At 31.3% G+C, this 12,157-nt stretch overlaps 5 protein-coding genes across 5 annotated transcripts; 1 reads left to right on the top strand and 4 right to left on the bottom strand.

Moving 5' to 3' along the window:
• Positions 1-1,040: 1,040 nt before the first annotated feature.
• On the bottom strand, positions 1,041-1,805 carry LOC107614325 (uncharacterized). Its single transcript, XM_016316536.3, has one exon. The coding sequence runs from the start codon at positions 1,559-1,561 to the stop codon at positions 1,232-1,234; it is 330 nt and encodes a 109-aa protein (XP_016172022.1). The 5' UTR covers positions 1,562-1,805; the 3' UTR covers positions 1,041-1,231.
• Positions 1,806-2,566: 761 nt separating this feature from the next.
• LOC107614302 (uncharacterized) lies at positions 2,567-3,168 on the bottom strand. Its single transcript, XM_016316521.3, has one exon. The coding sequence runs from the start codon at positions 2,959-2,961 to the stop codon at positions 2,707-2,709; it is 255 nt and encodes an 84-aa protein (XP_016172007.1). The 5' UTR covers positions 2,962-3,168; the 3' UTR covers positions 2,567-2,706.
• A 1,518-nt stretch (positions 3,169-4,686) lies between these two features.
• Positions 4,687-6,601, top strand: LOC107613940 (large ribosomal subunit protein eL13z). The gene is made up of 5 exons (XM_016316137.3): positions 4,687-4,838; positions 4,927-5,046; positions 5,163-5,296; positions 5,931-6,089; positions 6,202-6,601. Exons 2-5 carry the CDS (start codon positions 4,938-4,940, stop codon positions 6,421-6,423), a joined length of 624 nt encoding a protein of 207 aa, XP_016171623.1. The 5' UTR covers positions 4,687-4,838; positions 4,927-4,937; the 3' UTR covers positions 6,424-6,601.
• A 1,401-nt stretch (positions 6,602-8,002) lies between these two features.
• On the bottom strand, positions 8,003-8,739 carry LOC107613647 (uncharacterized). Its single transcript, XM_016315740.3, has one exon. It carries the CDS (start codon positions 8,586-8,588, stop codon positions 8,283-8,285), a length of 306 nt encoding a protein of 101 aa, XP_016171226.1. The 5' UTR covers positions 8,589-8,739; the 3' UTR covers positions 8,003-8,282.
• Positions 8,740-10,840: 2,101 nt separating this feature from the next.
• LOC107614349 (uncharacterized) lies at positions 10,841-11,378 on the bottom strand. Its single transcript, XM_016316563.3, has one exon. The coding sequence runs from the start codon at positions 11,299-11,301 to the stop codon at positions 10,987-10,989; it is 315 nt and encodes a 104-aa protein (XP_016172049.1). The 5' UTR covers positions 11,302-11,378; the 3' UTR covers positions 10,841-10,986.
• Between the last annotated feature and the right edge of the window lie 779 nt (positions 11,379-12,157).

Here is a 12,157-nt window from a genome sequence, read left to right as displayed (position 1 = left end):
CAATTTGAAAAGTTAAGGCACTTCCCAAAACGTCCACAAGGATCTACTTGTCCTCCAAACTTCTATCTACATCACACATTGACACCGTAACGGACACATCACTCCGTGATGGACACATGGGCGCCACATCAGCCTTATCCGTTTGATATTAGAGAGCAGATTGAATGGAAGGAGCCATATGTATGGCGTTTTGAATGGTCAGGGATCGTTTTGTATTTTTCAATTCCGAGAGAATAAAATGTCCACGAATAAAAAGTTCAGGAACTTATTTATCCTTTTTTCTTTTTTTTATTTACCGTATTCGTATGTTGAATACATTTCGGACACGACACTTATTGACACTCGTTCGACAGACGTGTTTTTTTTGTATCTAACCATGTTTTAATAAAAAAATAAAATTTTTTTCCAAACATGCTTAAACATGCTTAAATATTTTATATAATTAAAAATAATTAAAAAATTAATTTATATTTTAATATAAATAAAATATCAAATTACCATTATAATTTATTCAAAAAATACTTTATATTATATATATATCCTCACGTGTCGTGTTCGAGCATCATGACAGGTTACAGCACAAGCTCAGAGTCTCTTATCCTTACACATCTTCAGGATAAATTTTTATCTCGTCCTTTATCTTCTCACTGAAGACACTATCTGCAGAAAATGAAATAGGTAAACCACATACTAAAATTTGCGATGGGAATCTTTATATATAAATCTCTGGCAATCTGATCTTTATCTATTAATTTGTATGGAATCATATTAAAGACACACCTTACTGGGTACCATATTTTGAGCGAGTCTTAATTAGGATTAGACATTAGTTATAACATCAGTTGGTAATCCAAAGATAAATAAATATGGGTTCATGTTTCTTTTTTCTTTTTGATATTTTGTTTATGTTGGTGGAGAATCACATCTCAAGCATGACAACATTGTTGTATCAACTGTGATCTTTATTAATGGTTTAATATTCTATTGATTAGAGAGTGGGGGTTGGAAGAATAACAATAATAATATGAAACTGCAATTCATTGTAGCAATCATGTAACACCATTTCATTTCATAGACTATACAATAATAATCAATTTGTACAAAGCTTGATAGAGCAAGCAGAGACAGAAATCTCATTCTAATTAAGCCATAACTTCTGTTCATGGCCTAGCTAGTAGCATCAAAGATGAAAAATTGCTTTATTGTCCCAAACGGATCTCATTACTAACATTTAGTTAGGGCCCCAACAAGATAAGTACATGACTGTTCTTAATGATTCCTCTGATTGCTTAGCTTTCTGGGACCTCTTGAGTACTGTAGTAGTGGAGACCATAGCAGCAGCAGCAGCAGAAGAAGAAGAAGAAGAAGAAGAAGAAGAAGAAGAAGAAGAAGAAGAAGAAAACTGCTGCTTTGGCTGTGAAAACGATCTGACATGGCTCTTCACATGTTGTTGAACATTTCTAAGAGCATAGTTCCACCTGCACACTCCTTGGTCCTTCAAAGCCTCCACAACTCCAATACTAGCAGCCACAATCCAAGTCTTTCTAGCTGAGCTACTCATTGTGTGTGTATGTATGTATTAGTTCCTCACTTCCTCTCCCAAAAAACTGAACAAGTGATGAATAACTTATGTATTTTGATTGATGAAGTAACATAAGGTTAGTGTTATATATATAAAGGGAACTAGGGAAGCTTCCTTGTGGACTTGTGGTACCAAAGTTGGTGAAATAGAAGTTTGTGCCAAATTTTTGAAAAATAAAACCAGTGGCTTGTGAAGGCAGTGGTATTCTGGTTTTAATTAGATGAGTCATCGTTCATGAATGTTTCATTGTTGTGTTTCAAGGACACTTGTATTTGTCACTTAAGTGCCAATTTGATCCAATGGTTGAGTTACACGTGGAGATTCCGGTTTCACTTGAAGACAATTTAGGCACATGGTTTGCATATTCAATCAGACACTTTAGACCCAGTTTTTGGGAAGCCAGTTGTTTTATTGATAACTTTTTCTTCACAATAATTAAATAACTCTAATTCACTGCTAAAATTTTATTATGGCTGGGGCTGGCTACACCTATTATTCAACAGTATAATACACATGCTTAATTAAAACTGTAAGATATTATTTTAACTAAAATTCGTGATCTTACTAATAAAAAAATTTCAGTAATAAAGAAAAGACAACACAGAAGTTGTGGGAAAAGAAAACCAATTCAGGTCCAGTCAGTTGGTTGAGTTTTTTTTTTCTTATTATTCATTTTATCAGAAAATACACCTGATATTGTGCTATGAAAGAATTTGAAGTGTAGTAGGTACAACGCTGTTTCAAAAAACCATTATTTCAGATTTTATTTGAGTAACGGATGATATACATATCCTTTTCTTTCTTTCTTTTTTCTCCCTCCTTTTATTAATTTTAGTTGAGTATATTAATCAGCACTTTGATTTCTAATAAAACAGAAAAATAGGTTGCCAGTTGTAATTGATTGATTCAGCCATGGTCAAGAATATTTAATTCACAGAGTATAGCTTTCTCACCAAACTTTAACCAAATTGTAAAAATCCAAGGGGCAAGAAATATGGATAATAACATATATAGTTTCTGACTTTAATAATATCTACTCTTACAATTTCCATCAAGAAACTTATCAACACTATCTATCTATGTATCTATGCATCTATATTACAATAGTAATCTCTTATGGTCATTCAATTTGGACCCCAGCAACTTAAGTACATGACAGTCCTCAAGGACTCTTCTCCCTTGTTGTCCTTCAATTTGGTGGAAACAAGAGCAGAAGAAGAAGATGAGAGAGTGGTCTTTGCCTGAGACATGGATCTAACATGGTTCTTGAGCTGCTGCTGAGCATTTCTCATGACAAAGTTCCACCTACACACACCTAACTGGTCCTTCAATGCCTCCACAGCTCCCACACTTGCTGCCACCATCCATGACTTACTCATCTTAACACTGATGAATGATCACAGAAACACTGATTTTGATTAAGAAGGCTTTCTGTATTGTATTGAGAGACTAGAGAATGGATTGCTGCTGAAGAAAATTGTGAGATGGAAACTCTTATTTATAGGGAAACTTTTTTTGTGAGATAACATAGTAGGTAGATACAACAGGCAACACACCTGGTTTGTGGGAAAACCAGTGGCTTTCTACATGTGGTTTTGGAAAACTAGAAAGAGTGTGATTTGATTTTGGCTTGAGGATAAAACTGGAAAATGATTTTTCTTTGTCTGTTTGTTTTTCTAATAAAATAGTGTAGATGTTGATGCTTTTTTTTTTTTATGGGAAGTTTTCAGTTGAAAATGACTAGATGTGTTAACTCTAGTCTGGAGTTAAGTAACAACCACTTGCTTGTGAAAGTCACATATATGATAATAAATAATTATATTACACTCCTGTTTTGTGGTTCCTTATCCTAATTCAGTAATTCCTGATGTGTCATGGCAATTTTTTATTCAGAATAATATGAATTGGGACCTACAAAGGGCCAAAGATTGAATTTAGCATTACTTGTTTTATAAGTAAATTAAATTAATGGACCATTCTAGAGAAGTGTATAGTAACTAAAAAAATATGAACAAATCAATATAAAACAAAAAAGTGTAGATATAATAAAAATAAGTTCACTATAAAAATTCACAATATAAAAACAAGTAGATAAGTTCATTTTCTTACTTGATAAAATATGAATACTTATGAAGCTTGTTTGGAAACAACTATGGTAAATGAATCCAATTCAGCAATTAAAAATTTAAAATCAGTTATTAGAATAAAAAATATAATAAAATATAAAATATATATTAAAAATAAATTAAATTATACATATATTTATATACAAATATATAATAATTAATTTTAGTAATTAGTTTTGATATATAAATAATATTAAAAAAAGTTTAAATATTAGTAAAATTTATTATTTTTTATTACTATTTTTAATTATCAGTCCAATTTTTTTAGTCTAATCTAACAAAATATTTTTAATTTACATTTTAAATATTATTAGCTAATAAAAAATAATAAATTTTATTAATTTTCTAACATTACTCGATGTTATTTTTGGTTCAGAAAATACAACTATTGTAGCAAATATAAAAATATAGTTATTTATATAAAATGTATATGAAAATACAAAATATATTATAAATATATAAAATAATATATTTATATACAAATAATATATTAATTTAATTTTGATACACTTTTAGTATAAAGTAGTTTTATACATGTATCCAATGATAACAAAAATACTGCTTTTTACATTAATTACGTAAATAATTATCCAAAAAAATATACAAGATTTTACGTATAAAATATTTTACACAGTCAATGGATTAAAATTAAACTCATAATATATAATAGCTGATTTTTGCATATACCTAATAATTTTATAAACATATATCAAAATTCATAAGTTAATTTTCTATGATTATTTTTTCTTTGGTAATCTTCTATGTTTTGTTTTTTATGTCCCATCAATTTTCTATGTTACAACTTTCAATAACCCAAATTTTTTCAAAAGAATTAAAAAAAAAAAAACCCAAATGTCATATAATTGAAAGAGAAGTTACAACTCAATTCCAAATCCAGTCACCAAAAAAAAAAAAAAAACAACTCAATTCCAAATCCAGATCCATTTTCCGTTGGATCCAAATCTAAAACTAAAACCCAAACCCTAAATCCACAAACAAAGTTGATAAAAAAATAAACTCCAACTCCGCAAAGAGAAGAGCTCACAGAACCGAGAAGAGGAGAGTAGACAGTTACAGGCTCGGCGGCGCAGGAGCTCTCTCTCTCTCTCTCGGCCGTAGCACATTTTCTGGTACGAACACCTGCTAATCCGATATATAAGCTTTGAAGTGTTTTATGAACAGTTTTATATAATTTGGCGAATTTGTATTGTAATTTAGGCAATTAAGCGATGGTGAAGCACAACAATGTTATCCCTAATGGACATTTCCGTAAGCATTGGCAGAACTATGTCAAGACCTGGTTCAATCAACCAGCTAGGAAGACCAGAAGACGCTTAGGTAATTCAGTTCAGATTTCATTTTTGGATTACCAATAGATTTGGCTAAGTTTCATGCTGGTTAATTAGTTTCTTTGAATTTGATTCCTTCAAATGTTGATTCTATTTGTTTCGCAGCGCGCCAGGAGAAAGCTGTTAAGATCTTTCCCAGGCCTACTGCTGGATCTCTCAGGCCAATTGTTCATGGCCAAACCTTGAAATACAACATGAAAGTCAGAGCTGGCAAAGGATTTTCTCTCGAAGAACTCAAGGTACAGTAGCCAGTGTAGGAAGTGATGTTGTGGAGAGGAAGATGATTGCATTGTTAGTGGCACCTAATCTATGCTTTACTGACTCATGGTTTTTTGAACATTGATCCTAGAATATATGGTTTCAGGGACCGTTGTTATTATGAATTGCAGTTATTGAATCAATCTTGCCTGATTCTTGTTTAGATTCTTAGGATGAAGCTTCTGGCATGTTGTACTCTGTAAAAATTTGAAAATTCTTGCTCCTAAGCCATCACTGTTGATATTATGTTACTTAATCTTGTTATACATCATCATAGGCTGATTGTGTTCTGTAAATATTTTTTTTTCTGGCTTGCAAAATATGATTGAATTATTTGGAATACTGATGTTGCGGAGAGGAAGATGATTGCATTGTTAGTGCACTTAATCTATGCGTTACTGAGTCATGGTTTGTTGAAGATTGATCATAAAAAATATGGTTTCTGGGACCGTTCTTATTATGAATTGCAGTTATTGAATCAATATTGCATGATTTTCTTTAGATTCTTAGGATGAAGATTCTGGCATGTTGTACTATGTAAGAATTTGAAAATTCTTGCTCCTAAGCCATCAGTATTGATATTATGTTACCTAATCTTGTTATACATCGTCATAGGCTGCTGGGATTCCCAAAAAGCTCGCTCCAACCATTGGCATTGCCGTTGATCACCGTCGCAAGAATCGTTCATTAGAAAGTATGCAGGCTAATGTGCAGAGGCTGAAAACATACAAGGCAAAGTTAGTTGTGTTCCCAAGGCGTGCAAAGAAGGTCAAGGTAATACAAAGTTTTAAACTATCTTTTTTTTACCAAGGGAGCGATTTGGTCTTCAGTTTTTATTTCAATTTTGCAAAATGTGTTGAAAATTGATATGATGTATATATTGTAGGCTGGTGATTCTACTGCCGAGGAACTAGCAAATGCAACCCAAGTGCAGGGCTCGTACATGCCCATTTTGAGGGAGAAACCATCTGTTGAGCTTGTTAAGGTTACAGATGAAATGAAGGCATTTAAGGCTTATTACAAGCTCCGTCTTGAACGCACAAACAAGAAGCATTATGGTGCTAGACTCAAGAAGGCTGCTGAAGCAGAAAAGGAAGACAAGAAGTAAATGATCCTCACAAGTCACAGTTTTTTTTATGCGAAGACAATTTTGTTAGAGAGACTAGTTCTGCTTAGGACATGCTTAAGTCTAAATCATGGATCCACTTACCTGTTATTATTTTACAAACTCTTATTCAAGTTTTTTGTTTTAGTTAGTGCTCCGGTGTTTCTGGGCTATTTTGTTATTTTGGCAAAATTTGTGGATGTGGTTTTCTCTTACAGCCTTAGATTCTTATACTTAGTTTTTGAGATGTGGTTTTCTCTTAAGCTCTACCTCCGAAAGGTTTTGAACAGTGGAGGATTCTAGTCAGCCAATGGGTTGACTATGAATCTATGATCAAGTGAAATGTCACCAAAGTGTCACTGAGTGAAGTTGCAGTGTTTATCCGTCTAGATACCAGTTTTCAAAGGGGGATGCAACGTAAAGAGCCCCATGAAAAATTTAAGCAAATGCCCTATTATCATAGTACATAAGTTTGCAAATTCTAGCTGGTGGATTCTGAGTATAAATTTAGTAATACTTCATATTCGAGATTAGATTGAATGCTGCATGTGCGCTCAAAAATAGAAGTGGGTGCAGTAGGACTAGGTAGGACCACAGGGTCCACACTAGCTAAGATGCCATGGCTCATTAGTCCTTGAAAGGGACAAAATATAATGGTAATGTTTCTTGGGAGCGTTTGAGTGCTCTATCTTCTATCCCACAATAACTTCGCCCGTGGTTTTTGTGAGTAAGACTGACAATATCACCTATATGCTACAATACTTGGGAGCTCAAATTACTTCGATTCAAAGAAAGGAATGATGCAGATGAAGATTAATATGTATAGCAAGCTCATTAATTCGGTGATGCCGACATTCAGTACTTTTAGCTTATCATCACATACGACTCTAATGTGAGCATGAGTGTGTGGATAAGAGATATGGCTACATAAGATTTCAATTGGATAATTAAAATCATTTTTCTAATAATCTTATTTACGTATGATAATCATAACATTATTTCAACATAATATTATATCAGCTTTGATTTTTATTTTGATATATGATGTTCACGCATTCTCTTATTAATTACTAAACGATATTTGCATTATTACATGGATTCCAAAGATTAGATTTCTCGAAAAATTATGCCTCATCAGTAACAATCCAAATGAAATGTAGTATAAATAATAATTTAATTAAACTATTCTATTTATCCATAACATATTTTATGATTACTTACCTAACGAAGCTAAGATACTCCTGTTAGTATATATTGATGATATTACACTCTTTTGAGAAGGGATTACAACTCTCCAAATAATGATATCAAAATTTCTTCGGGAGATTTTTGGCAAAATATACTACACTTTTACATAATTAATTAGTTAATTTGCGTGCATTAATACACGTTTGGTTACTGTCCACAAAAACAGTGCATGAAGGGAAACACCTAATATCCTTTGAAGTTCATTACCTTATAGCACTCCTTGAAAAGGTTGCGCTTAAGTAGGTTATGAAACAAAAATACAAATGGAGAGGAAAGTTTAATGATAGTATAGTATAGTAAGTAGTAACAACAAATTAAAGCATAAGAAAAACTCTTACCAACTGAGATAGCAAATTTATACTTATTCAAAGCAACTCACATCCATGCTAAAAGTAAAAACATAACTCAACCAACAACACACCATAAACAAAAAGTACATATCAAAAACCATGCAGAATTTTATTCCTTAACCAGTGATGCTGAGTGCTTTTATAACTTATAAGCACTCAGCTATATATTCTCTCCATTATTAAAATTATGTATCTAAAACCTCTTCAGATAAACAATTATTTAATAAGGGAGAGAGTTGTAACATGTTGTAAATATTAATAAGACTAAGTATTAGGACCCCAAGTGCTCAAGTACATGACAGTTCTAAGAGACTCCTCAGCCTTCTTGAAGTGCTCAATGTCATCAATTTCATCTCTCAGCTTATTGGCAATCACTGAGGAAGCAGAAGCAGATTGCTGAGGCATCTTCTTCTTGTTGCTATTAGCCTTCTGTTGTGCTGATTTCACGTGGTTCTTGGCACCTTGAGCTAATGATTTCATGGTGGTGTTCCACCTGCAATAGCCTTGATCCTTCAGCACCTCCACCACTCCAATAGTGGTGGATGCAACAGCCATAACTCCGCGACACATTTCGGTGTTTAAGTGGTAGTTGAAACTATGTAATCATCAATGGTAGAAAATGTTGCTATGATTGAGAATACTTTCAACAACAATAACTGCTTTATATAGAGAATAACACTTCGATTTTTGAGGAAAACCAGAGCCTGTTGTTTTATTACAGGTGGTTTGGATGTTGTCGATAGCCACATGTTTTCTTATTTATTTCTATCTCTATTTATAATTTTTTTATTATATTATTTTCTTTATTTATGTATGTACTGTGGATGGTACAGATATCTTAACACACATTCTTTGTCTCTATTTTAATTTTCTCAAAAAGAAAAATATGAAGATAATGTAAGAAAAATAATTTGCGAAAAACGAAACCTATTTTTGTTTTTAGTAATAGTGGACGGTGTGGACCCAATGCAGTTGCTAATGAGTTACATCTTGGTTTCTTTTCTTTTGTGAAACTCCCTTTTCCTTTTTGAGTATATAAAGCATTTTTATTGATGGAGATGATGTATTTCATTATTTCTGATATATGATGAGTTGCCGAGTAGGCTTTTGTTTTGTGCGGCACCGCACATTGTTTTTTGGCATCAGCAAATACAGTGAAGAGATTGAAAACTTTTAAGAATCATATTATTAATAAAACACAAATTAAAAGATAATTTCATCGTTTAATTAGAATTTAATTATGGTGAGAAAATTAGAGAATTTTGGGCCAGAATGGGCCTGTCACACGCAATTGGTTGCATTGGGCTTCACATAATAATAGCCTTGTTGACGTATATCCATATTCAACCCTCGGTTCCTGGCCCAAAAAAAGAACCTCAGTTGAATTTACCAATAAAATTTGCTTGGCAACAAAGCTGAGGTAAATTAAGGATTTTGATGGGGAGGACATTCCTAATATTTTCGATTATATTGAATATAATCCAAATTCTTAGGATTTACACAAACGCAAACAAATTCTTAAACCACCAAAATCTTGCAGTATGTGTCATATGACCCTATAGTATTAGTTTCATCCAGTTTTTATTAAGTAAAGAGTAGTATCATCTTTGTTAATTAAACAAATTTTAATTTTTTATGCATTATATTTTATATAAATTTTAATTTTAATTTTAGAATTTAAAATTTAGGATTTAACATTTAAAATTTAAAACTAGGACTAAGAATTTAAAATTCAAAAAACACTGCACTCTGTATTTTTTTCGAAATACAATAATATTTGTTATAATATAAACATCCAAAACTAAAGTATGACTTAATGTCTCGTATTTCTAGAAAAAAAGTGATTCTATTGATAGGATTTAGTATGATACTTATGAGATTGATGGAATTTCAATATTTTCTTTTAGAACATAATTTGATCCCATAAACAGGACCACTCCCTAGCATGTTGACACCAGAAACAAAATCAGGTTTTTGTTTTTTTAGAGTTTATAATTGTTCCAGAACAACTAAAAAAAAAAATTTAACTGAAAAAGAATTTTGTTCAAATGTAAAATATCTATCCAGAAGTTCTGCAAACGAATTCTTAAATCACCAAATTCTTGCAATATGACTCTGATATAAACATCCTAAATAAAAAATTAAAAGAACGTAACCTTGATACCACTTTATTGAATTTTAAAGTGAAATCCCATTTATGAATTGCGAACATAAATTTACAAAAACAAGTTTAGGTGGATATTATCCAATTTGGCTTAAGCAACTGAGTTAATTTAATTCTCATTCTTGCTTGGTCGGTTGGTCCTTTGAATATGGCCAAAGAGGGAAAAAGAGTTCTTCTAATTTCCAAGAATAGTAGCCAAATGAGTATTGTGTCTCTCAATGGTGTGATAGTTGTCTATATACATAGGATTAGGTTAAGAGATCTCTCCTTATGTCAATCAAAATGCATGAGCTAAAACCATCCATTTTAATGATGATATAAATAAAACAAAAACCCAAAATCTACACGTTGAGTTTAATTAGTGCTTTGATCTAACAGGTTCGATCAATATGCTCAATAACAACAATACATATAAAGTACATTAAAATCATTTAAGCATAAGTAATCGACTAATCAATATTGGCGTTTAATTAATCTAAGTCCAAAATATAAAAGTGATTTGATTTATATAAGTCAATCAAATTATTACTCCAACAATGGTTCCACAAGCTATATGTTATCTTTGACGGGAGCGCTTAAGTTCATTATTTAATAATTAAGAATAGTAGCAGTAGAAATAAATAACTAATAAAGCACGAATTGAAAATGTTACAAATAATTGGCATAGCAAATTCATACTCATTCATCATATCACATTCAACTTACATCCAAGCTAAGAGTAACACATAATCTTATTGCTACTATTATGAGCCCCCTCAGCCATATATCTATATATGGTTTGGTTTCAAGTTTCAACCTTTGAAACTAACTGTTAGGACCCCACGTGCTCAAATACATGACGGTTCTAAGAGACTCCTCAGCCTTCTTCATGTGTTCAATCTCATCAATCTCATCTCTTAACTTGTTATTATTAGCAATCATGGAAGAAGAAGAAGATTGGTGAGAGATGTTGTTATTGTTGCTATTATTAGCAGCCTTGTGTTGTGATGACTTGACATGGTTCTTGGCACCTTGGGCAACTGATTTCATGGTGGTGTTCCACCTGCAATAGCCTTGATCCTTCAGCACCTCCATCACTCCAACAGTGGTGGATGCAACAGCCATAACTCCACGACACATTTTTGGTGCTTGAAAAGTAGTTGAAACTGTTATCAATGGTATAATGTTGCTATGATATGAGTGACTCACAAAACTTTGAGTAAGAAGCAGTTTATATAGAGATAATAAAGAGTGACTTAACTGGCACTTTTGGTGGAAAACCATAGAGCCTGTTGTTTTATTATTACAGGTGGTTTGGATTTTTGGATCGTGTAGCCACGTGTTATCATTATTGTTATTTTAACTTTCATTAATTCTTATTAGTTGCATGCATTAACACACGTTTTGTCTTTATTTTCTCAAATGAAAAAATACCAAGATATGTAAAAGAAAATAACAGAGGAATGATATATATAGTTGCCTAAATTTCTATTGAATTTCAGAGTCAATAAAATACGTTAAAAATGTGAAGACCATATAAAAATAAGCCAATATATAAAAAATTACTTATTAAATCAAGTTTTCATATAAAATTCATAACAAAATAAAAAGATATATATATTTGTTTAAACAGAGGAAAGCATTTTATTCATAAAAATAGTCAAATGATATTTATAATCGTACGAAAAACATGAATTTTATGTTAAATTATAAATTAAAAAAATACAATATTCGATTATAAATAATTTTAATAAATAAAAATAGAAATAAATATGAATTTGTTGTGTTTCTAAAACTATAAAAATATGCTGTAATATAATAAGATATCTCTTCTTCTTTAAATAAATTTGATTTTTTTAATCTAAAAATATTTTTACAAATAAAAAATCTCTTTTAAAATATTTTTCTCCCAAATTTAAAGAGATCTTCATCATCAAATCACTTATTATATATAAAAATATTTATTATAATATTTAGTATATAATTAGTAATTTAT

The sequence above is a fragment of the Arachis ipaensis genome, chromosome B8, assembly GCF_059453495.1.
Source record: "Arachis ipaensis isolate K30076 ecotype BB chromosome B8, ASM5945349v1, whole genome shotgun sequence".
NCBI lineage: Eukaryota > Viridiplantae > Streptophyta > Magnoliopsida > Fabales > Fabaceae > Arachis > Arachis ipaensis.
The sequence above is the reverse complement of the archived record's forward strand: the minus strand, read 5'-3'. Positions and strand labels throughout refer to the sequence as shown.

What these genes read in the sequence shown, in the direction of transcription:
- LOC107614325 (XM_016316536.3), bottom strand. Translation starts at nt 1,561, where the DNA reads ATGAGTAGCTCAGCTAGAAAGACTTGGATTGTGGCTGCTAGTATTGGA.
- LOC107614302 (XM_016316521.3), bottom strand. Translation starts at nt 2,961, where the DNA reads ATGAGTAAGTCATGGATGGTGGCAGCAAGTGTGGGAGCTGTGGAGGCA.
- LOC107613940 (XM_016316137.3), top strand. Translation starts at nt 4,938, where the DNA reads ATGGTGAAGCACAACAATGTTATCCCTAATGGACATTTCCGTAAGCAT. An exon ending in GAAGACCAGAAGACGCTTAG is followed by an intron (nt 5,047 to 5,162) that starts GTAATTCAGTTC and finishes TTTGTTTCGCAG; the next exon opens with CGCGCCAGGAGAAAGCTGTT. An exon ending in TTTCTCTCGAAGAACTCAAG is followed by an intron (nt 5,297 to 5,930) that starts GTACAGTAGCCA and finishes ACATCGTCATAG; the next exon opens with GCTGCTGGGATTCCCAAAAA.
- LOC107613647 (XM_016315740.3), bottom strand. Translation starts at nt 8,588, where the DNA reads ATGTGTCGCGGAGTTATGGCTGTTGCATCCACCACTATTGGAGTGGTG.
- LOC107614349 (XM_016316563.3), bottom strand. Translation starts at nt 11,301, where the DNA reads ATGTGTCGTGGAGTTATGGCTGTTGCATCCACCACTGTTGGAGTGATG.